The sequence below is a fragment of the Agelaius tricolor genome, unplaced genomic scaffold (assembly GCF_023055355.1).
Source record: "Agelaius tricolor isolate 1412-34295 unplaced genomic scaffold, bAgeTri1.0.p SCAF_7, whole genome shotgun sequence".
NCBI classification, from domain to species: Eukaryota; Metazoa; Chordata; class Aves; order Passeriformes; family Icteridae; genus Agelaius; species Agelaius tricolor.
The window spans coordinates 21,444,429-21,469,574 of record NW_027269267.1 but is presented as its reverse complement, the minus strand read 5'-3'; the positions used below and the strand labels follow the sequence as shown (position 1 = coordinate 21,469,574).

The 25,146-nt window shown below is 38.2% G+C and overlaps 1 protein-coding gene across 1 annotated transcript in view; it reads right to left on the bottom strand.

The window, feature by feature from the left end:
* Positions 1 to 25,146, bottom strand: part of ANOS1 (anosmin 1) — a 131,573-nt gene that overhangs the window by 49,232 nt on the left and 57,195 nt on the right. Inside the window, exons 3-5 of the mRNA XM_071430572.1 lie at positions 11,606 to 11,668; positions 8,356 to 8,578; positions 3,599 to 3,783 (exon numbers count right to left, since the gene is read on the bottom strand). Coding sequence (XP_071286673.1) covers positions 3,599 to 3,783; positions 8,356 to 8,578; positions 11,606 to 11,668 — 471 coding nt within the window. The remainder of the gene's footprint in view (positions 1 to 3,598; positions 3,784 to 8,355; positions 8,579 to 11,605; positions 11,669 to 25,146) is intronic.

Here is a 25,146-nt window from a genome sequence, read left to right as displayed (position 1 = left end):
AAGAAGAAAAAGAATATCTGGCCCAGCAGCATAGCAGTGTGACCATTCAGGTGGGATTCTTGTGTCAACACTCCAAACAGTGAATATACGTTATGTATGTATGTTAAAAATTGGTGCAAAGAACTCTTCACAGCAAAGACTTGTACAGAGGACTCTATCCAAGGATTACAGTAATCAATGGACTGTTTCACTGTGCTCATTCCCCACTATGAATCTTGGACTCCTCTCTGTAGCACAAATGTTTAATAGAAATAGGAGAGTACAGCCTTACCCTGCTGAGTTCACAGCTCTACACCTTTGGAAACAACACAGTGATAAAAGAATTTGCATTTCAAAAAGTGAAGGGATACCACCTAGGGTATCAGAAAAGCTGAGTTTCTATTTCCTCTGATAGAAAAGAAATTCTGAGTATTGTATCCACTACTCTAACAAAGGACAGCAGACCTGCCCTACTTCATGTGAATACAATCCCACACAAGGTGGGCTCATTTCTCTGCTTACCAAAGCAAGCCCCCCCTGGGAGATGGAGAAAGAAACCTTTAGTGTACAGGACTGGTGGTTAGGTCCAGCAGGTATTTCTCACTGTCATGGGCTGAGAACTTCCTTGTGATCCTCAGAACCAGAATTTTAGGTGTTTCAGAAGCTTCATTTTCGAAGATTAGCTGTCCACAGAGTTTAGACAATTGCAAGGTGAAGCACTAAGGTCAGTCACAACCAATCTATCAGTAAATACTGTCCCTTATTTGTTTTAGTAATGGACTAGACTAATAAATGTACTTCATCACTGTCTGCCCATATGTATATATATGTATATATGTGTGTGTGTACACATTACATCCATTCACACAACACAGACATGCTCTGTCTGAAAATAACTGGTCTGGTATACTTTAATCAACTTTATTATATTATAGTAATATGATTAAATAGCTGAATTTCCAATGTAAACAATAATGCTACTATTTTTAGAGAGAATTAGTACCAAATGGAATGGTAAGTCTGTTCACATGACATGCAGTATTTCCATAGGATAATGCAGCAGGTCCTGCTCAGCTGGCTGAATCTTAAGTTACAGTACTGTGGGAAACTTCACATAACACTTAGGACAATCTACATCACAGCCAGCTTGGCCAACTAGCATCTTAGTTACCATAGCTTTTATATTCACCAATGGAAATTAGTCAAATGGTTAATCATATCAAATTTTCCCCAAAATATGCAGTAAAAAAACTACATTAAAATCCCTTCCTCCAGAAGTGAGAAATAACTAGAATTGTTTTCAATGTGTTTGCCTTCCTATATAATTGGAGAGCAAAATAGTATACTAATAGATTGTGCCCTCTTCCTTAAAAAGAAAACATAAAGATGACACAAAAAACATGGCACAAAAATAAACAAACTTTTTCAAAATTATTGTTTCAATACAAAGTAAAAATTTTGTGTCAAAAATGAGAAATTACTTGCGAATTAGCTCCTCTGAGGGCAATAGAATACAGCAAGTTTTTTTAAAAGTTAAGCCCCTTAAATTTATTGAAAATTATAACCCCATTTGTTCTTGGACATACAAAAAATATTAGAGAGTAACTCTGATGAAATATTATGAAATTTCTTATAAGAAGATGCAAACAATAACTTTGTTTATGCTACATATGGGTACAAACATAGAGAAATTCAGATCCTCACCCACAGCTTTTTTGATCTTTGATTACTCTTTCCACGGTCTCTACCTTAAGTTGCAGAGTAAAACAACAGCCAGAATCATCTCCTCTGGACAGAGATGCTCTAGGAATTTCTAGCTAAATGTCTCAGCTCTTCTCAGCCTTTGCCTATAATTAAGAGCTCATACCTCAATGTTTTGGAATCATACAAGAAAAACATCTCAGTTACACAGACAAGGAAAGCCTGGAGGCTGTGCACACAATCACTGGAGTCAAACTGGATATCCATCCTTGCTGCTGATATTGAAAAATAAATTCTATCACATTTGGCCAAACAAATTTGATTGCCTGGTGGGATGTCTAAAACTACAAACACCATAGGAGGAGGTACACTACTCTCTAAAGACACAAATTCTGATTACTAGCACCCCTCAAGGGTGCCCAGCCTGCACGTCCCATAAGGTATACACAGTTCACAAAACCAGTCAGGCATCCTGAAGCGTGCTTTGAACTGACATTCCCAGTGGGGTCCACCACACAATCAAATTCGTGTCTCCTGTGATGCAGAAGGGACAGTGAAGTTGTCAGAAAGATGTCAGTCTGAGGAGGCTTCTCCTGCCACAGTGATTAACTCAGCCCCTTCTGCCTGCATTCACCAGACCCCAGGAAAGGCAGCTGTCAGGCTTCTTATTGCTCTTATTGCACAGGAACAGTGTTTCTGAAACACTCTCCTGCAGATCCACTGCAAGGCAAGGGCTCATGTATGTTCAGCTACTGTGGAGCATCTATAGTGCATGTTCCCAGAAATGTGCATGAGGTCTGGGATGAGAAATAGCAGAGCACTGTGCTCCCTTTGCAGCCTGGATTCACCAGCCACAGCAGCTGAGCTTCTACAGTCTATCACAGACTCATGGTTCAGTAACAGTGAGGAGTAATTCAGATCTGGCACATTTTTACTACTTGCTATTTTCCTTGCAACAAAGGCAGGAGGTTGTTTCCTGGAATGGAGAATGCAGGTTCAGGACCTGCACCTCAACTGAGAGATCATAAGCCACTGTAACTTGATCAGTTTTGGACATGCTCTCATGGGCTTGCACAAGCAAGGTTTCCTGCCAGGGTCTGCTGCAGGGGGCTTTTCTTGAGCAAGATTACAACATAGTGACAGTTCCCTCTAGCACCATGCTGAAACTAAGAAATTCACTTCTGAGTGTTCAGCCTCACAAGCTTCATGTTTTTGTAAGACAGCATTTTCCAACACAATCTGAATTGAGAATGAGCACAAATTGTCACAGAATTTAAATCCCTTACTCTATTTTGTGGATGGTTCTACTTATTCTCTCTTTCCTTTTTTTTCCTAGCTATAATGATATTTTGCAGATCTTTTCAAAATCAGCATTTTATTTTTCTTGTCAGCAGGGATAAGGGTGAAGCAGTAAGATAAACGATTGGAACTCTGCCATCCAGGTGGACTGTCAGCATGGTAAAAAACAGATTGAAACTGGGAAGAAACTAAGTGAAAATTTATGCTCTGTTGGCTGCTTCTCATTAAGAAACATTCGCTCATGAATCTTACATTTTTAGTCTGGATTGCACTGAGTGATAAGAGCATGACATCATAGACTTTTCTGAATTGGGAGGGTCACACCTGAGAAAAACAAGTTTACAAAGAATAAAGGTTTTAGTAAACTTTTTACACTGTTTTTTTTGTTTTGTTTTTGGTAGGTTTTTTTTTTAATAAATAGCCTTTTCACCAGCTGGGTTTTTTAACTTTTGACAAGAATCAAGCCACGCCTTGGACACTGTGCAATGAGTCCCACTAAACTCAGAAGGACTATGTCCCAAATGTGCTTCCTTGAATGGATTTTGCTCTCTAATTCTACATTTTTCAAGAGATTTGTGACATTCTGAGACCAGATCCACACTGCTTACAAAGAACTAACCTGTGCCACAGTTTGCCAGTTCGTAGCATCATCCTCACTTGGATGGATCCCTTGATTCCACCTCCTCTGAACAACATAGATCACAGGCTCAATGGAAATATTGAATTTTGAAGACCACTTCACCTCCAGGTCTCCAGACTGATGTTCTATGAATTTTAATTCTTTTCGGGGTTTCAGTGGAACACCTGTAGTAGGAATGCACAGATAAAAATATATGAGTAATTTACAAGATATGCTTAAGCCATTTGTAGATGAAGCTGTATAAAAAATAATTGAAAAAAGATTGTTTGCAAGAGAAAATGCCAAAAAGGGAGGAATGATAAGCATGGAAGTTTCAGGACTGTTTCTAGCTAACCCATCTCTGTTAACATGAAAATCTGTTTAAAAAAAAATCTTCAAAATTATTTCTTTATTTCATTAAAAAACTGAAGGACATGAAAGATGTAAACTAAAACTGACTTTACAGAGAACATTTGCCCAATATAACTGGGAGAAAGACCCCTTTGTTCCCAAGCAGATTCAGCTGTACCTAATGTTCAGTTTTTCACCCAATTTATCCTTAAACACATTTAATACCAAAATTTCCATAGCATCACATAGCAGTCTATTTCACTACTTGTCTATCCTTGCTACAAGAAAGCTTTCTCATTGTTTAGTCTCCTCAGCGCATCATAAACTCAGAAGTGGTCCAAGATGTTTGTGGATCATGGGGAGATTCTCTCTGTTATCTTTGGAGAAGCTTTCCATGTACCACAAGACTTTTATCATGCTTCTGAATGCTTTCTTCTTCAATCTAATAACCACAGTGCACTCCATTTCCCTTTAATTTCAGTATTCCTAGACCTCTGTTTACTCTTGCAGTTGCCTCTGGAGATTCTCCAGCTTTGAGCCCTTCTCCAGAGTCAAACCTAAAACTGGACACAGACTGTGTCTAAGCTCTTAGCAGTGCAGACCAGTGAAGTGTGATTATTTCATACATCTTACATTAGTCTGATGTACTTTAAAAAGCTGTTTGCTTCTCTGTGGCTGCATGATCTTACTGACTCACATGTGGCAGCTTTACTACATGATCTGTCCCTCCACTCTTCCCTAAAGAGCTAGGAAAGGTAATTCCAAGACATCTTGGAATAGATATGTTACTTATATTGTCAAATTGTTGCATTTCAGAGAAAAAAGATATATTTCTAAAATATTACCTTAATTTCTTATTACACAGTGACACCAGAAGATGCTTATTTATGTTGTTATACTGCCAGTAATATCACCTTTTTGAAAACATCTGCAGTAGCTTGAAGGAAAAAACAACTCTTCAAATTGGACATCTTTTGATTAAATCAACAAATCAAGTGTTATCTACATTTCTCTAGACACACATCAGGAATATTTGTATTTTAGTGTGCAGCCTTTTTTATTCACTTGAGGATATGTCACAAATAAGATCTCTGTGTGTTTACATATAAACCTTCTTAGCAAGTTATCATATGCACTTTAGTTATTTTGTTGTTTCAATGACTGTCCACATAAGGCCACCTGCATGTATTGGTTAGAGAAATTGTTTGCTACTCAGTCTGCCACAGATGACTTAGTACCAAAATTTCCTCAAGTGAACAAACCACTTTTACATTTTAAGGGGTGTTCTTATAAACCTGAGTATACAAGGACCTAAAAGTAAATGAAAATCATCTTGTAGATCTTCAAGAAACCTAAAATCCACCTGGAAAAAAATACAGTACCTAAATGTGGCTATCATAGCAGTTTAGACCCTGGATATCTTTCAATAGCCTAATGTCACAGTCTAACATAATGAACATGACTTTGGATTTTCACATTTGCAAATCCTTCTTTAGTTATGATACACAATAATCCCACAATTTGCATGTTCAGAAAACTTCCATCTGCTTTGCATTAGGGGCAGTTGGATTCACTTGATTTCAAGGATCTCAGTGTTATGTAATCGTGTGCAGATGGAGCACGGCAGCACAAACAATGAGAGCACGGCACAAGTGCACTTTAAAATACTTCTGTGGAACCAGCACCATCAGTTTAATATCCAGATGTGAAGATTCAATTACTCTTCAATGTGTCTTTTACTATGTAAATGGTCAGCCCCTTTTTTCGTGCTGGAACAAATTAGCTCTCAGTCTGCAGTGCTCCAAAGTTTGCATTAGTCCAAAGTCTGCAGTGCTTAACCAAATAATTCAAATCACTGATCACTGTATGTGTGCCATAGCAGAGTCCAGGAAAAATAGTTCTAAAGGTGTCTTTCAAACAGCACATGCATCTCAGTGCCATGAAAATTAGCTGCACATTGGTCTGTCATGAAAAGCTGTATCTTAAACATTGGTTCCCCCAGAATTCAAAATGTTTCCATTGGAGTGCCTTGTAAAGGGTACATCCATGGCATCAACACAATTGGAAACACAGTTCTGCAAGCACTCAGAAATGAGCACATTTAAAACTGTACACTATGTTTATAATACAAAACTATTTTGCTTTAAGCATGAAGAGTCATAAAACTGTGGGTGACCATCTGACCCCAGTTATCCTACTATAATCTTGCCTCATCGTCAGACCCTGTGAATTTCCGAATCTTCCCTTCACAATTTACCTTTTTCTACACAGATTTGCAGAGACACTTTCTCAAGTCCTTCAGTAGTTGAGACAGTGTAAAGATGGGGGATGAGGCCAGTGATAGAAGAGTAGGAGAAAACAAATGGTATCTCCACTAAAGGGATATAAATATGTGAAGATTACATAACCAATTAGTAATATTCCCAAAAGAGATGCAAATGTACTTGTTACATTAATCCAAAAACATTTGTAATGTGTCTTTGGTGGCAGTGTACTTGCATTAACATTTTTTTTTAGGATTGGACTTTAGCACTCAGTACTAGATGGGAAATTCAGTTTGGTAATCCAGCAAATCGGACAGGAATTTTACATCTACTGTTGTAACTAATCTCCAGCAATTGATCAACAGTAAAACTATGGAAACTTCTGCAGACTCTTAGATTCAATCTGAGTTCATTTTCAAGCTGTGAGTGCTGTCAAAATGATAAGAATAAGTACTGAACTTATTCACTAGATCTTAGTCATGCTTGCAGAGTTTGCTCTTCCTTAGTGACAGGAAGGTCATTTACCCCTGGAGGAAATGAATAGCAAGGCTGCTCCACTTCTATTTGTCTTTTGTTGCAGTAAGACAGGTTGAAGAGGCTAATTAGCTGAATTCATCAGCTGAGAAGGCAGTAGGGTATTGAGCTTGCCCTTCCTCTGCAAGACATATATGCTCTTACAAGCCAGCACCTCCTGCAGATCAGTGATAAGATGTTAGGGAAGGTTAGTTCTGCTCCCATTTAATCAGGCCAAAGAGAGGAGACCTTCCAGTGTGTGCTTACAGAATGTATCATAGCCTGTCATACGCTGTGTCAGCTCCAGGAGCATCTAATCGTGCTTTATTTGCTTGCTTGTTTTTAGCTTTTCCAGTTGTTATATTTACTGGAATGCTTTGCAGTTGTGGCATGGAGCTTGAATGTGTAAATCATTACACACACAACATGAGTGCCTCTTTACCACTCTGGTCATTTGTCTTCATAAGACAAAAAAAAAAAACACAAATAAGTGATCCATTTTAATAACTTTCATTTTGAAAGGTGCTATGTGCTGGTGTGTACTAATTCCTTATAGTTTTAAAGGGGCTGCTCTAAAGCATCCTGCAAACAAGACAGTTTCCCTTCTGAACACACTGAAAAAGATTAATAATATTTTAGTTAAAATAATGAACTTGAAAATAAATTCACCATCTTCTTAACCCATTTTATATGTTTCCATCCACATTTGGAAATAAGCATGGATTCAAACCTAAGCCTGGAGCTTAGATCAGGGTTCTGCTGATTAGGCTCCCACAGAGAGCCCACACTATCTGATTAATAAGTGAATTACTGAATAATATTGATTTTTTATCACTGACATAAGAATAATTGATTCTTTTATAAAAACACCAACCGTGTGGTAAAAGAATATTCTCTTCACAAATGCTTATTTTTCTGCATTAGGAGAATATTTTTCAAATATTTAAGTGTATAAAGCTTTTTTAAATTCCAGTAAATTAAACTCTGGAATTTGTCTAAGTAAAAATTTTCTTAGCTTATATGTTCTTTTTGAAGGATGTCAAAGAAAAGGCTTATTCACAGAATCTCAAGACTCAATTAAAAATTTCTGAATAAGATTGCCTTAGATTCAAATAATGAATTAATATATATCTGTATGGAGATATTATAATCTTTTCACTATGTTGTTCTGGGTTGATTTTTCTTTTATTAGATTATTTCACAGTTCCGACTTGGTAGTCCCATCTACTTGGCTTGTAGACATAAATGTTAATTCTGATTAACAGGACCTGAACTGTTTATCATTAAATATTTTCCTGCTGCATTCTCTCTTATTGGCACCAAATTAAGTGAGATTTCACCTAAACTGGCAAAGTTTGATCTGCTTAAGGTGACTCATAATAGCCACAAATGTACATTCCACAGATTTCCAGACATGAGCTTCACAAGGGGGGAAAAAAATCAGAAATTCAAGCAACATTTCTCACTGGTTTTCCACCCTTTCACTATGCAGCCACATCTCTACAGGTACCTCTCCTTTTTCCTCCCATCCATACAAACTCCCAGCAAATAGGATTCCTGGTTTACTAGGAGACTTCACTATGGCCTGAAGTTGTTAGCCCAGTATGAGTACATATTAATAATCTCTACCTTTATAGAGATTTTTTGGAATTTGGCACGTGTGACCACATCCATTGGAACAGCATTTCTTCACTCCAGAACATTCAATATCAGCTTCACAGCTTTCAACACAGGCAGCTGCAAAACCACTGGCCTTCTCAGGTGCTGGGCAGTCCCCTTGCTTCACAGACAGGATGTACTTAAGGAATTCACAGCTAGTTAGGCATTCATAATTCTTCTTGGGGAAAAGAGGCTAAAAGGAAAACAGAAGAAGGGTATGTTTTCAACAGGAAAAATAAAAAAAAAAAAAAACCAACCAAAAAACCCAACCAAACTCCATAAAAAAAAAATGTTATAAATTTCCCAAGACCTCCTAAAGGATTATACAGATTTCCAGCTTTTGCAAAACTTGCAAGACTATCCCTGAATATTTATATATACAAGCCACTTCTGAAAAAGAATTCCAAGTACAGAATGATGAATTCCCTCAAGTAAGACCACCATATTTAATGGAACTGTGTTGTTTATATCTGCCAGCTTTCCCTTGTTTTCCTCACATTGACTGGCTATAAAGTTGCTCAATGACAGATTAAAAACACTCCCAAAACAAAGGGGAAGCAATGGTCAGACAGTCTGCTGTTTTTGGACTACCCCACATTCTTTCCTCTGTACTTTGCAACACTTTCCCCACAATATCTGATGTAATGCCATTCTAGATAAATAAGAGAAATCTTGTTTCATTATACTGTTTGAACTAAGTTGGCTAAGAGAAGATTTGGCAGCATCTTTATGTTCTTGCCAGCATATTAGTAATTGTATAATTTTTCATGGAACTGGAACTGCATTTATGATAAAATTATCAGCAGAAAATAAAAATTAAAATAAGCTTTAAAGATATTGATTAAATATCAAAGTGAATGCTACTTACTTGAGAAATCTAGTCCTAGATATTTAAGAAGATGCTTCAATGCACAGACATTTTACAGCATATGTTACACCCAGAGGTTGGCAAGGTCCACTTTAAACAGTATTTAAAATAGCTTCTACAACCCTGGGAGAATATCACAACCCACTCTCTATATCCAGCTAGCCACGTAACTTCTGAAACTTCTTCCATATTCAAATGTTTTACTTTCTTGTTTTTTACTCTTCTCATATCTCTGATGGAATGAGGAAGCCTTGGCTATTGCAGAGGCCCAGGTGTTTCACAGACTCTTCTCTAAAGTTGCTGCAGCACAAGAATGTACCCCTACATTACCTCTCCCATTTTTCATACAGAACAGTCCAGGATTTTGAACCAAGCTTTCAGGCATGGATTTGGGTGTTACAGGCTTTAACCAGCCTAAATGCTGCAAAAATGAGCAGTCTCTTTGCCTCCTACAGACCCCAATGACTCTTGGACATGCACTCCTGCTGTTCCTCACATTGGAATGCACCTGATGCCATGATTAACCAATTAAAAAGCTAAATGAGTAGGAAACTAAGTTTATAGGGAAAAAAAAACAAAAAAACCCCCAAAAAAAAAAAAAAAAAAAAAGCCAAAAACAGAAACAGGGAATCAGATAAATTGTCCCTCAGACATAAGGTTCCCTTTACCATTGAGTAAAACACTCATTTGGTAAATAAGAAGTAACACATGAAGCAGGAACTTTGAGAAACACAAAGCTAAATTGTTCCTTCCAGATTTTTTACAAAATGAAAAAAGATTGAAAACACTCTCACAGCAAAACAGCCTCCTTTCACTCAATCAATGTCTATGGAGTATGCATGAGTCTGAGATAAAGGAAAGTGGTCCCGGGCTTTTGTGTTTGAAGCTAATTTCAAATCCTAAAACATCACAAATTTGCAGCTACTTAATTAAAAATGTTATAGCTCCCTGAGGCATAATACGTCCTCAAGGCTTCTCCTCCTCACCCTATTTCACAGCTCATTTTTCAGTTAGCTGCTAAATGTGCTGCTCCTCATTATGGGCCTTTGAAGTTCTAAATTTAGCTTTAACCACAAAACACTAATCAAAGAAGGATGCTCACTGTTTTTAACTACAATAGAACAGTGTTCTACAAATGTTTTCCTTTTAAACCAATTTTATACAAATTTTCACCCATATCTGCAAACATATAGTCTGAGTGAAGAGAGATATACAAGAACAATACAAATTAGATCCACTGAAACTGCTTTTTTACAGTACTCTAGAATTTTGTATATTCAAAAATAGCAAATAATCTGAGATAAAAAATTCTTGCAAGGCTTGGTTTTCATGAGAAACTTTTATTTTGTCGTCTGTGGTAACTACATAGATCAGTAATTTAGTAATCCCTATTAACACATTGCTGCTTCTAACATTTTTTTAGTTGAAATTACAGCTTTTTCTAATCATCTCCATGATGCTTAAAATAATTTAAATGTAGGACATTCTCTTATACCAGAAAAAAAGTGTCCACAGTAAAGAGAAGGAGTTAAATCTGTGTACCAGTAAGATCAATATATCAAGTAAGGTAATTAAGGTAATTTCTGGTTTTTTATAGGAAAAGATTAAAATCTTCCTAAGAACTCACTTCCATAGACTTGAATATATTTGAACCTTTTTTATGATAAGGCAAGTTTCTATTGAGCTGATACTTCCATTTTGAACTAAAAACCACTTAAGAACTGCAATAGATCACTTCCACCAACTCAGAGCCATGTTTCAAATCCAATAAAAAATCTCCTTCTTTGTTCTAGTTTGACTGATTCAGGTTTGCTTCTTCACAGATTATACTGATAGATGGTTCAAAAATAGTTTTCAAAACATTTGCTCTTGAATAATTCCATATTTTGATATTAGTCTTCTGAACTTCAATCCAGTTACTCCTGGGGAACTACTCTTCTATAAATCAGACTGACTTACACATAATCATCTGTTCTAGCTATCCTGCACAAGGATTTTTCACACAGTAACATTTTATCTTTTAAACAAAGATTGTCTTCCTTACAGATGGTAAGAAAAGATAGAAGGACAAGTGGTAGAAATAGCATCTTAGAGGAGGGATGTCAGAGCACCTCCTAAGAGATGCTGTGTGACTGGATTGAGTCTTTACAAGTCCAGATAAATCATTTGGTCAGAAAAAACCTCTTTTTTAACTCAAAATTAATATGGCTACATTCTTAAATGTGTATCCTTTCAAATAAAGGCAAATGCTGCAAAAACACAATGGTTTTCAGCTGTCTCCTTGAAGCCAATAATTTAAATTAAAGAGGCTGCTAGAACAAAGTGAGAAAGTGTGCCCTTGGGCTGACCTACCTCACAGAAGCTTTGGCAATGGTTTTTCTTCAGGTCCCAGGACTCTTTGCAGGGCTCCAGGCACTAGGAAGAATCATCAGGCAGAAAAGTGTCAGAAAGAGAATGAAATAAACAACCACAAATAACCTTATTTCTTCTTCAGTTTTTCGGCCCACAGGAAGTTAATAATCCACTTCTCATGGGGATAAAATTGTGTCATTGAGTCATGGTGTCAAAACAAGGTCATGAGAAGTCATGGTTAGATCACAAGAAATATTTTCAGTATTTCTTACAGTACAAGGCAATTGACTCACTTGTCTTTTATGCCATCCTACTTTCCAACTTACTGGATGTAGGTCTTAATACCATCTAACACCATGTTCCTGGATCACAGAGACAATGCCAAAAGCACTACTCTAAGCTACAGAAAGTGAAATCTTTTCCTCACTGACCAGCCTAAAGTAGACAGGCACATTTCTTTCCCAAGCAAGAAACTATTTCATCAAGCTATGGAGTAAACTCAGCAGAAGTTAAAATACTATTTCTGTATAAATGGATAATGTTCACTGGTGTGTTAGCAAAATCACTTTATTTCAAGTACCATATTATCATTATTTCATCTTCAACCTCTGTTGCAATGGTTATACAACGAGCTGAGATACAGAGCTAAGCTTCACACAGCATAAAGAAAAATCACACTGTTAAGAGCATTTACAACAGCTGAAACGTAAGTTCAGATTCACATCCAGAAACCTTTTCTCTTCCTTTGTGGAACCTAAAATGTTGAAAAATACTAGCATTGTTGGGAGCTAATACCTACTCCTCCTGGTAATAGTGGAAAGATACTTATTATACCAAAACTAAAGGCCTTTGACATGCAATGCAATATTTATGTAGTTTCCTGTTATGCACAGTATTTGATTGGATCAATATACATTTATGCTATTCAAAATCAAACATGAATACATATAGGCTGCACCTCAGTGGTGCACCTGTATCATCAATAAAAACAATAGTGTTTTAAAATTAAGCTTTTCTTACTAGCAACAAAGCCTAAAAATGTAATAAAACCATTAGTCACAGAGGCTAAATATTTCAGAAAAAAAGATACCACCTAAGTATTTTCTTTATATATATATTAATATTTTAGACTCAGTTTCTAGCTCTTCAAAATTCATGTGTTGTATACAGATTAATTAGAAGGATACATTATAAAATGTCACTGAAGTCAGTAAATTCAATTAATTCCATAGTGTTGTTCCTCCTGTGGTATAGATACTGCATATTTGAGCTCAATTCCCTGTCATGTCATTTTACAGTTCTCCTGTTCAATGAATTTAGTCTAAAAATTACTGAGGTATAAGTGGTTTAAACAGAAAATGAGAGACATTTTGACCATTCTGTGACTTTGTCAGTGATGCCCGAGACTGCCAGGTTTGTTCAAGGTGTTTGTACCAGTCTGTATCTCCAGTGCAAGTCAGGCTCCAGCACCTGACACCTCCTCTGGCTGTCACTGTTTCAAAAGCCACTCAGGACAGCCCAGGCTAATTTCACTGGGCCCCAGCAGCTCCTGCCTCAGGGCAGGCAGAGACAATGGGCATCCTCAAGGGAAGATGGACAAGATGAACCAGGGCTGAGCAGCACCCTGCAGTCCAACTGCTCTCAGAATATGTCTAGGAAAAGAGATGATGGAGCCTGTCATAAGGCCTGCATAGACTCTTACAGACTCTGGTTAGGGTACACACTTACCTAAACACTTACATAAACAAAAATAATGACCCTACTCCTGCTGTATGAGGAGTCCCCAGAGCACTGGGCGAGCCTGGCACCATGGGCGGCTGCAGAAGCCGGCTGCCTGCCTTTAGTGCAGCTGTACCACTGCACCATGTTGGGTGAGGATAGGGGAGCTGTACCACTGCACCACGTTGGGTGAGGATAGTGGAGCTGTACCACTGCACCATGCTGGGTGAGGATAGTGGAGCTGTACCACTGCACCATGCTGGGTGAGGATAGTGGAGCTGTACCACCGCACCACGTTGAGTGAGGATAGTGGAGCTGTACCACTGCACCATGCTGGGTGAAGACAGTGGAGCTGTACCACTGCACCACGTTGGGGTGAAGACAGTGGAGCTGTACCACTGCACCACGTTGGGGTGAAGACAGTGGAGCTGTACCACTGCACCACGGTGGGGTGAAGACAGTGGAGCTGTACCACTGCACCACGGTGGGGTGAAGATAGGGGAGCTGTACCACTGCACCACGCTGGGGTGAAGACAGGGGAGCTGAACCACTGCACCATGTTGGGGTGAAGATAGGGGAGCTGTACCACTGCACCACGTTGGGTGAGGATAGTGGAGCTGTACCACTGCACCATGTTGGGTGAGGATAGTGGAGCTGTACCACCGCACCATGTTGGGTGAGGATAGGGGAGCTGTACCACTGCACCACGTTGGGTGAGGATAGTGGAGCTGTACCACCGCACCACGTTGGGTGAGGATAGTGGAGCTGTACCACCGCACCATGTTGGGTGAGGATAGGGGAGCTGTACCACTGCACCATGTTGGGTGAGGATAGGGGAGCTGTACCACTGCACCATGTTGGGTGAAGAGTAGCTGCTAGCAGACAAAAAAGGTACCAAAATCTGGAAATGTCTTACTGATGAGATAGCTATTAACCTTGCAATAGCAGAGGTGAGGACACATCACAAACACAGGTTTGTAGGGGGATAGAACATAAGTAAATAAAGGTAGTATAGAAAGTAATCTTGCCCCCTAAAGAGTTGCAGCTGAGACACTTATTAAGGATTAGGAGCAGGCCTGATGTTAACAGGCCGCAGCTGTAGCCAATCAGAAGAGTGCTATAAAAGAGTGGATTGGTTAGCTGAGGGGACCTGGAGTCAGTTGGCTGCTGTAAGGATAAGGAAGAGTCAGTGCCTAGAGGAGCTGCCTACGAGAAACATCAAGGAGGTATGAACCTCTAGCAATATGGAACCCTTGTAATGTAATGACAATAGAACTCTTGCACTATAATGACAACACAGGTTTGTGCATTTATCCTCTTGACTAACCCATTATGAGGCTTCCCTGAAGTGGGAAGTAGAAACTTTGAAAGCTTGGCTCCAGGTCTCACCTTTGAGTCCTTGACTTAAAATGTAAATGAACTGGGATCCCTCCCACTGCCTGGTGATCTGATTCAGGATAAGGAGCAATCTGGGCAGAGAGCAGCTGGCAGCTGGTTTGGGCTCTACTTTATCTAATACAAAATACCTTGCAGACATAGGCACCTGCCCAGAGAAGCTAAGCTTAGGCATGAAGATGGCAGGCCTCCAGCAGACAGCAGGGCTGTGGCACAGGGAGCATCCCAGCCATCCATTTGGCAGGTGCCACTGGTCCCTTGGAGCACCACCCACCCTGCCCTGGCACCACACCTGGGCTCTGCACTGCTGAGACAGGGTGAGATGTGGGACAGTGGCGCTGGTCAGAAGATCATGGGGGTCAATCACAGCGGCCTTGATAACTCAGATCCTCCTAAAGAGCTTGTTTCATCAAACCCAGTGCTTAAACCTGGAACTTGGAAGCTTTATTTCCTCATCCAGACTGCTGCAGAGAGATTATTTCGTACTAAGCAATTGTATCAAAAGCCGAAACAATTGCTAACAGAAAGCACCCCAGTATTTGTCATCCCTCAAAATTTGGGGCGGGGTGGGAGGGTGAGCACACACTCTCACAGGTACAAATCTATGCATAATATGACCTGCTGATATTTAGACTGCATAAAGTTAGAAAAAAAGAGCAAAATACTTTCATTCAAAGAAAAAGGATGGTGATTGCTTTAAAATATTTTGGACTGTATTTTTTATTTCATCTTTCAAAAAAAAATGTGTATTTAAGGGCCATGTTAGATAATTCTTTTCTGTTCTAATTTTTAATCTATAAATAAAGCAACCAGGAGATTAGCATATGATGCATGTCATTTACATTAGTTACTAAAGGGGTTTTCAAAATAAGTCTACTAACACATTTGCTTAGGAAATGATGCCTTTGATCTGAATGGAAGAGAACTACACCAACAGAGCACTTTTCAGAATCTAATGAATTGCAAAACATCATTTAAGTACTGAAATACATATGTATTCAATTACTATATATTTATTAAAATATCCAATTTAAATTAAATGGCTGCAAATTGCATATTTTAACTATTTATACAGCAAAAAAAAATATTTATGTCAGAGTAGAAGAAACTATCCACAATATTTTTGTCTAATAAGACTTTTTCCTTCATCAGAGTAGAAACTAAGACATATGCAATCTGTTGTAAAAACAATGCAATCTAAGTATTACAGCTGGAATATAATTATCCTTTTCATTATCATTCACAATTGCCACTGCAGCCAACAGCAAGGTCAGAAATTAATGGCTTATGTTTACAATATACAATATAAGTGCTTTGCTGTCCTCTGGAATTTAAATATATGGAACTTAGATGGTTGGGAGAAAAAAAAAGACACAAAACAGCTTTCACTGAACAATCTCCTAATAGCTGGCCATGCATGAGAACAAGTACCTGAAAAATGCATTTGCTCACTATCAGACACTACATAGAGAACAGTCAGGAATTTACTCAGAGTCAAAGGAGAATATAGTGTTTGTCAGTCCTAGAGAGAATTATTTTGTGATGGTATGTTTAAATATACAATTGCAGTCAATGGAACCACGAGAAAAGTGATTTTTGAATATGGAAATCTCAGCACAGCAGAAGTAAACACAACATAAAACAGAAACAGGCAGCAAGTGAGAAATACCTATTTTGATATTTGGGGTTTTTTACACATCTTTAATGTTTTAAAGATGCTTTTTAAACATCTTTCTGTTTCTCTAAAATCAGATTGTGAGATGTCTGAAGAACAGTAAATGGACATTTACCTAGTTCAATCCAATGAATTGCATGGTAGCTTGGTGAAAAATATTAGGAGTCTGGATGCCCATTTGAGGAATGTACATCATTTTTTGTCAATTCATTTTATTAAAGTCTATTTACACATTTGTCTCTCCTGTGTTAATTCATGTCCTCCTAAACTTTTAGATGGGTATAAGATGAACAGCAAATTACTTGTATTCGGCATATTAAAAAGAAAGAAGTGTTTGGTTCTGAAGGTGAAGTTAGACACACTTTATATTAAAGATCCCTGTACTGTTTTTTTTAATCTGCAGTTTAAATCTCTTCCTCAAAAAACATAGGTGTGGCTGTATGTAATAAAATTAAAAGCTCAACAAAAGGTCAACAGGACTATATGCAGTGAGAATATGAAGAGTGAAGAATCCTACACAGGCAGGCAGGTGAATCTCATTGCCCCAGTGGATCATTCCCAGTGCTCTCCAAAACCCACTCTCTTGGGCAGCTCAAGTGATTCAAAGGCTGCACATGAGCACTGCTCCATGTGAGTGGCTCATGGTGTTGCACTCACCTTGTGGGCACATTTCTTTGAGACCAAGTGCCAAAGATGAGGCATTGCAGCACTTCAGCTATTTCAGCAATTTCAGGTGCTCATACACCCTATCAGGTCAGGCACCTCCTAAACACATTTATCTTGTTTAAAATAAACGATTAGAAGTAAAGCTGACCTAAAAAATCAGCCAGTTGCTCAGGTTGAAAAAAATCCATGAACCCAGAGAGAAGGGTTCAACTGCAGAATCAGTAGGTGCCATATTAGCTTGTAGGTTGATGTATGCTGTTCAAGAAGCCTCTGAGCATTTTGTGAGATCCATTTTAGGCCGAGTCAGCCTCTTGCTTCTCTCTTTTCGCTCTCCTCCCTCATAAGCCGAATGAATCATCAGAGCACTAGTCCTCAGCTTTCTAGAGCTCAGTGTGACATTGTGTCATTTTAACTCTGAGCTGGTTTAAGCTGGGACAGAGTTAATGTTCTTTACAGTACTAATATGGGATATGCTTTGGATTTGTGCTGGAAGCAGTGTTGATAACACAGGGATGTTTCTGATGCTGCTGAGCAGTGCTTAGAAATGCTTACATACAGCATCAAGGCCTTTTCTGCTCCTCACCCCATCCCAGCAGAGAGGGCTGGGGGTGCAGGGGTTGGGAGGGGACACAGCAGGAACAGTTGATCCCAACAAACCCAAGGGGTATCTATCCTAGGCCACAGGGCATTGTGCTGGGCACATAACGATGAGGGAGGGAGGAAGGAAGGGCAGGGCATTCAGAGGGATGGCCTCTGTCCTCCCAGCTGTTACATGTGATGGAGCCTGGCTTTCCTGAAGGTGGCTGAACACCTGCCTGTTCATGGGAAGCACTGAATGAAATGTTTTGCTTTGCTCAGATGCACAACTTCTACAATTTTACCTGTAAAACTCTGTTTATCTCAAACCACAAGTTTTATCACTTTTACTCTTCTGAATCTCTACTGCCATCCCATCATGGGGAGAACTGACTGAGAGGCTGTGTGGGGCTTAGTTGTCAGCTCAGTTTAAAACACAATCAACTCCTAAACTTCAGTTATACAATGTAGACTGGGAGAGGTCTACATATCTTTGAAACTTTGAAAGCCTAATGGAAACAACTGTGAAACATAATCTTTTTGTGTAAAATAGTAGTTTCATGTGGCTACCTGGAGTTACTCCTCTGTTTATGTTAAAAAGGTTCTCATGAGAATTACACTAGTAATATATTTCCCTTGTAGCTGAATAAACAAAAGGGTTAAATGACAGAGAATGGTTCCCTGTCTGTGTTGCCTGTTTTCTCTCCTGTAGGTCAGTGAGCATCACGATTTGGTGAAAAGGAGTGATTTTGTATTCAAGGATCAAGTCTTAATTAAATTAGTTACAGTTGGGGTTATTCTGTGACATTATCATGTACACTGGGAATCCAGCTGATACTGTCTAAAAGTATTGCTAATTGTAGAGCTGGTTTTGAATGAAAGCCAGGTCCTAAGTTTTAAATAGTTGGAGGGGTTCAGATTTCTTGAAATGTGGTTTTTGTTGTTCTGTATCGATGACATCCTGATGTGGATTGTGGTAGGATAGATGATAAGGAACAGGTTGCTAATGTGGAATTTATCATCTGCAAATACTACTTTACTCTTATTAATAAATCTTTATATACATATATAAAGAAAAGGAAAAATCCTTCATTAGTAACCAACATTTAGACAGTCTAATCTTATGTTTTAGGGCTAATAGTGATTGTGTTGTACTTTTTAGAAGTCGACTGCTCAGAACAAGGAAACAATAAAATGGCTGGCACAGAAATGAAGGGAATGGTGTCTCTGTTGGAGGTGCATTTACAGCTACCTTAACTATTCTGAATCCTCAACGACTGTAAGGTAAAACAATGAAGCACAAACCTCCAGGGTCCTAGAGCAGCAATTACGAACTGACAGGGACAAGGAACAGCAGCCACATGGCCACCATCACATCAGATTGTAACACACCACACAAGGGTGCACCTGCAGGTTGGGATTCAGCTGAGATGAACACCCCAAAAAACTTCCCTGGTTAATTCACATGGGACCTCATGCAAAGCAACTTGGCGTTAGAAGTACCCAGGGTTAGGTTGTAGGAATACAGCATTTTGTCTTGAGTTCTAACATCAAAACATAAGAGGGAGTATAAGCTATTCAGCACTGACCTTAGTCAAGAGGGTATTTCCTGGCAGATTTTGCTACGTCCCTTATGAAAAGAATAACAAAACTGTATAACAGAGATACAAAACATATTATATATCCAAATGAGATTTATTTTTAATAATTCTTATCTAAGGAGGATGACATATACAATCTGCAGCTGAAATACAGAACTTAAGACATACCACTTGGATAAGAAATACTCTTTAAAATTGCATTTCTAAACCAGCATTAAAAAGTTTAACTCCTGTTTTCACATCCAAGAAGTGTGCTCTCAACAAACAGGAAAGGGTTTCTGCAGATGGGACTGTCAGTGTCTCATAGCAGTCCACTACAACCTTCACCTCACCAAGCCATGCAGAACATACCTATTTGTATTTTCCAATTACAAAATTCTGAAGGACCTAGGAAAAAAAAATGTTCAAAATAATATCCAGATAAGTAAGAGAAGGACAATGTACTGACACATTTCTTTGAAGCTCTATTTTACTACTTTAGCAGAGATGTAGTCAAAACCTGGAGTACAGCTCTGCTCACTCGGCCTCATACAAGGCTTAGAAACACAGCTAGTGAAACAACCTACAGCAGTTTTAGGTGCAACTGTCTCCTGTCTGTTACCAGCAATTTAGAGAGTGGCCTGGTAATTCAAATGATTATTTCAGAGCAGAATGGAGCATTTCTGAGAAATTCAACTGGGTACAAAGCTGAGCAGCATAGTTTAAACTTCTATAGCAAATAGCTGCATTTGGTGTGTATTTATTTTACTTGGGTGTGGAGGGACTGAAAGCATACACAGAGACAGGCATTACCACTCTCCACAGTTATGCAAACTTACTAGTATCAAGTTAGGACTTAGAGTAAGGGAAATATTCAGAAGAGCCAATTGTTGGTTATCTAACAAAAACATGAGCTTGCAACATTTATTTTTCTTAATTGCCCAGTTCATTTCAGTACACAACATCAGGGTGCCAGTCCCACAATATTAATTGTTAGCAATTTGAGTTACTGAATACCTTCAATACCCTAAGCAAATAAAGGAAGCCTTATGACCTATAGGATCCGACTAGGAACAGTACCAGTATTTCCTGGAACAGAGATAGGGAAAGGGCTAGTCACAGTATATCAGTTAAGTCTGTCAGGCCTTTAAATATACAAAGTAGCATTACAGGCTTTGTTCCTAAAATTATGGCACCAGAAAGACCAAGACCGTTGCCAAGAACTTCAGGTCAAATATTCTAGAAGTCCATGTAGCCTTTGTTGTTAATTCCCAAAATTAAACAGAAAGTAAAAGGTGCCAGAAAAGTTGTACACATACTAAAGGCACGAATCACTGAAAGTGTTGAAAAAGGAACTGTTTTGACATTAAATATTTGAGAAGTAAATTACTACTAAAAAAATAAATTAAAAAATAGAAAAAGAAAGAGGGGAAGTCATACCATCACACTTCAGCTGAAATGCAGCACTTTCAACCATAATCCTTTTAGAATGAAAAAAACTTTCAACTCCGACAGCTTGGTATCTATCTGTATAGCTCAGTTGTCTGGCATGTCAAATTTTGCCAGCAGAAGTGTTTGTTTGAAAAGACAGAATAATCCTAAGACTCATTTCTATGTTTCTATTCTTTGTTACCAAGTCAAAATCATGGCCATCGATGTCAACAGAAAGTTGGCTCCCAAACATTTGTTCATTCCTGACCAGTTCTTGTCAAAATTTGTTTACAAGGTTTTGTTCTGCCTCATAACCTGAAGTTTAACAGTCACCAAAGAACAATTTCAGCTCTTATTTTGTCTGATTTTGAAACATGGAATTCAACTCAAATCTCCTACATTCAAGATTAATCTTCTAAACATAGAATATTTGATGGAGCCTTCTCTCCCCTGTTGAAGTTGTTTCCTCTTGTAGAAGCAATGAGTTCTTCTCTAGAAGAGAGACTTAAATGTCAACCTTTCACCATGAAGAGGTATGACCTAGCAGCATTCCTGATCCTCCTGGAGTTCTTTTGATATGCAGTAGAATAGGTACAAATATTTTGGCTCTTTCTCAGGGCCATAGCTGTTCCACCACCACTTCTTTCCTACAGAGATAATACTCTCTTACCCTCTCTTCTTTTTTTCACATCTTTGCTTCATCTACCAACCTACTATGGACTTAAAACTGTTTTTCTAATTACCCCTACTCAAACTGTTGCTTCAAAGACCATTTCCCTATCCTTCTGTTACCTTGTTTCTATGTGCTGCATCAAAAGCCAGCTAATTTGGGGTTTTTTTTCAACCCTTTCCTAGCCCTTATTCTAAGTCTCCACATTCTGAGTTTTCACCTATCAAGATATAAGGTACAGTATTGGCAAAATGCTATGAAGCAGCAAGTCAAGCCTGGAACACAAGTGCACACACAAAATACATACTGCAGCCAAGTGCATAACTTATTTTAAATCCAACTAAGAGTGATACACTTTAAAAACATTAAGAAGTTCTCTGTAACAGACTCCTTCTGATAGTGTTAATAGCTTTAACTGCTTAGTGCCTTCCTGCTTCTTTCTGTGCTATTGCTTACATACAGACTACTTTGGCAGTGTAGCTACTGTATTAATGAACAATGAATTGAGCTCCCTGAATTAACAATATTAGCAGTTTTGCTTCTCTGTCCGAATTTTCTTCAGGCTGCAGTCCTGCAGTGCAGTTTACCAATAAACTGATTTGCCATGTTTGCATCTGTTCCACCAATCTGTCATAGATCAGTCAACCTTTTCCTTTCTGCTTTTAAAGCTTCTCCGAGATTGCATCTGGAACTAACGCAGTAAGCAACACAACAGAAACTTTCCACCTGTATGTCCCTACTGTTTCTAGGCCACTGTTCCCTGCCACCCTCCCATACAGACAGAATAAAAATAACAGTAAGATTTAATGCTACAAACAACACGAGGCTGCAGAATGTAACAGCTTTTCCATTCCAGACATTAGAATTGTGGATGGACTTTCACCAGTTTTTTCCAGCAGCAGTGATGGTGCTCAGATCACAGATAACTTCACGGTTGCATTTGATGATCTTAAAGGTCTATTCCAACATAAATGATTCTATGATTCTATAAAAAGTAAGCCCATCTTATGTACTAAAATGTCTCTCTAATAAACTGCCTTTTCATTTTCTAATAGTTGACCATTTGCTTTAGTGATTACATAATACTTTTAAAGTAAAAGTGAGCATAAATATTTTGACATTTTATATATGTAAAGAATTTCCATTGAGAAAACATCATTCTTTTAATTTTAAACAGACAAGGGAAAGCCTCTTCAAGCTGGCACTTTCCCCTTCCAATCTGTTACAAGGCAGCTTCAGAAAGCCACACACAGTCTTGTTATAAACACCATCTTGCTGTGCAACTAAAAGTGTCTGTCAGAGCAGCGCTGTTCTCTCCAAGAAAAGTCAATTTTTTTGTTGCCATTTTATAAATGAGTTAAACTAGTGAACTCTTCTGATAACAGATGACTTGCCTTATACATCACCCTGCAAATTCACACATACATTTCTGAATGAGGGAGCCGCAACTAAATGTTCTTTTTGCTTGTATCCACCACAGTTCTATGGTTTTATAGACCACCGAACAATCAGAGAGGACAAAAAAAAAGGGAGGCCCTCTTTGTCTAAATCGTTACTTTGTTTCTCTCCCCTGGCTTTCCATTTCCCTCCCAGCACTACCATCACCATCAGAAACGACATATTCCGCATTACTAAACAGCAAGAGCCATGGGGCTTTTCACTTCTAATTTCACGCCACAATAAAATGCAGTGGTTGTTTCACTGGGGGACCTGAAAAGCCTTCCTTTGTGGGGCTGCTCTGACGGTCAGCTCCAGCATCACACGCTGGCAGCAGGCAGCTGTGCGTGCCTCTTCACGCAATTATGGCAAAAGGGGGAGGAAAAGGAACAGAAAAATTAAAAAGGAGGTTGTCTAGAAAAAAAAAAATATGAATCCCCTACTCTGAAGCATGCGATTCACATTCTACTGCCTGGCCTAAATAGTTTTAACTATATCTCTTGTCCACCTCGTCGATAGACCAATCCTTCTAATAATAGTAACTCCAGAAAGTTTTCATTGAACTCAGAAGTTATGCTTGTTCTAATTAAAATCTATTGACCTAAAGTAGACTGATGATCTGAGAGGAAGGAAAAAAAAATCTAAGGACAATAAATTTGGATATTTTTAAATTTCAGAGTAAACCAGTGAAGATGATCAGCAATAACAAACAAATATGGTGCTCCTACAGGTACTTTTAGAATTGCATTCTATTTATGTAATAGAAATATTGCCTTATGCTATAAAAGTAGAAGCTATAATTCCATTAATCCCAAGTACAACAGGAAGAAAAAGGTACAAAGTTACAGGAAATTCTGACAAGTTTTCCACATTTATCTTGGCTTTTTTCAGATACATTCCATCTATACACTGAATGTTTTTCTGTCCCATGTTTAGAAACCCAATTGTATTCATTGAATCTTTTATCAAGAGACAATGTGAATCCTTTCACAGTAATCTCTTCATGTATCTTAACACAGTCTAATGAAACATTAAAATTACTAAAATTCTTGTCGTTTACATGATGATTCATAAAATAAACACTGCTTGGAAGTACTTTAAAGGTTAGATAGTTTCACATATTAGTTGATGGGGAAAAATTAAATCTAAAATAGCTGTTTTGTTTCAAATTCTTTTCAAGTTATTAAAAAAATGCCTTCTCTCCTATTATTTTTCAATGCATGCTACACATGAGCAAGGAAGGCTACAGATCCATACTAAATTTCTTTATCTCTAATTGTTACAGGTTTTTTAGGTTATGGTTATGTGATGAGCATAAACAAATCTAAATCCAAAATGCCATCAAAACAGGGGCAGTCCTGAACTGTGACTAGCTCCTATTAGCCTACTTCTTTTGATGTAAATGTGCTAAAAGAGGCATTCTAGATGAAAAAATGACCAGTTTTTAGGTAAGCAAACTTCCCCATTCAACTCACTTTGTAGTCTCATAAAAATCACGTCTGGGTTGGGGACTTGGGCAAAAGGGAAAGAGAGGAGTCTGTAAACACCTCTTAACTGAGAGTCTGAACTTAAAACAGCTTAAGCCAGCCATAAAACCACAGTCTAAAGACCAACTAATATCTGATTTTCCCTCCAAGGCTGAGTAATGAAGGTTAACATTATGGTGCTGAGAGGTAAGCAGGACAAACTGGCAGCTGAGTTAATAAATAAATAGTTCTGATTAAACTGTCGTAGAACATAAACTGTTAAATCAAACTTCAGCCTTGTGCTGGAAGAAGTGAGCTGGATACATTTTCCCTGTCAATAGTCTGGGACAGGCTACTGGGTATTTCTACTTCCATTTCTACTTCCAAGGCAGAAGGGAAGACAATTTGGCTGTCCAGACTGTCACAGACTGTCTGTACTCCTCAGGAGGACACTCTGCTTTCAGTGCACATGAATTTCATAGTTACCTCTGCAGCTCAAACAGGCATCACTACATTTCACCATTGTATAAACTTAGATTGATAACTGGGCAAACAAAATTCTTCCAAAGAAGAAGAATTTCTTAAATTTGAAATTTAGCTGATATGTATCACATATCATTCCTAAAAGTCCTCTAGAATTGTGACTCAATAGGTATTGGGGTTTTTTAACTTTAACTTGGAAGCTGTGTATTTTAACTAAATATCCACTGATTTCAAATGTCATTCAAACACACTGATCTTTCCTGTCATGAACTGCAATATATAAAGGCAAAGAATGAAAGTAATAGACTTCTGGACATCCTAAAGTGAGCTATGACAGTGCGCAGATGTAAAGATGATGAAATTATCTTTAACACTCTAACTTGATGATCTTTCCAACCTAAATGATTCTATGACTGTTTGAAATGGAATATAATTGTGATAAA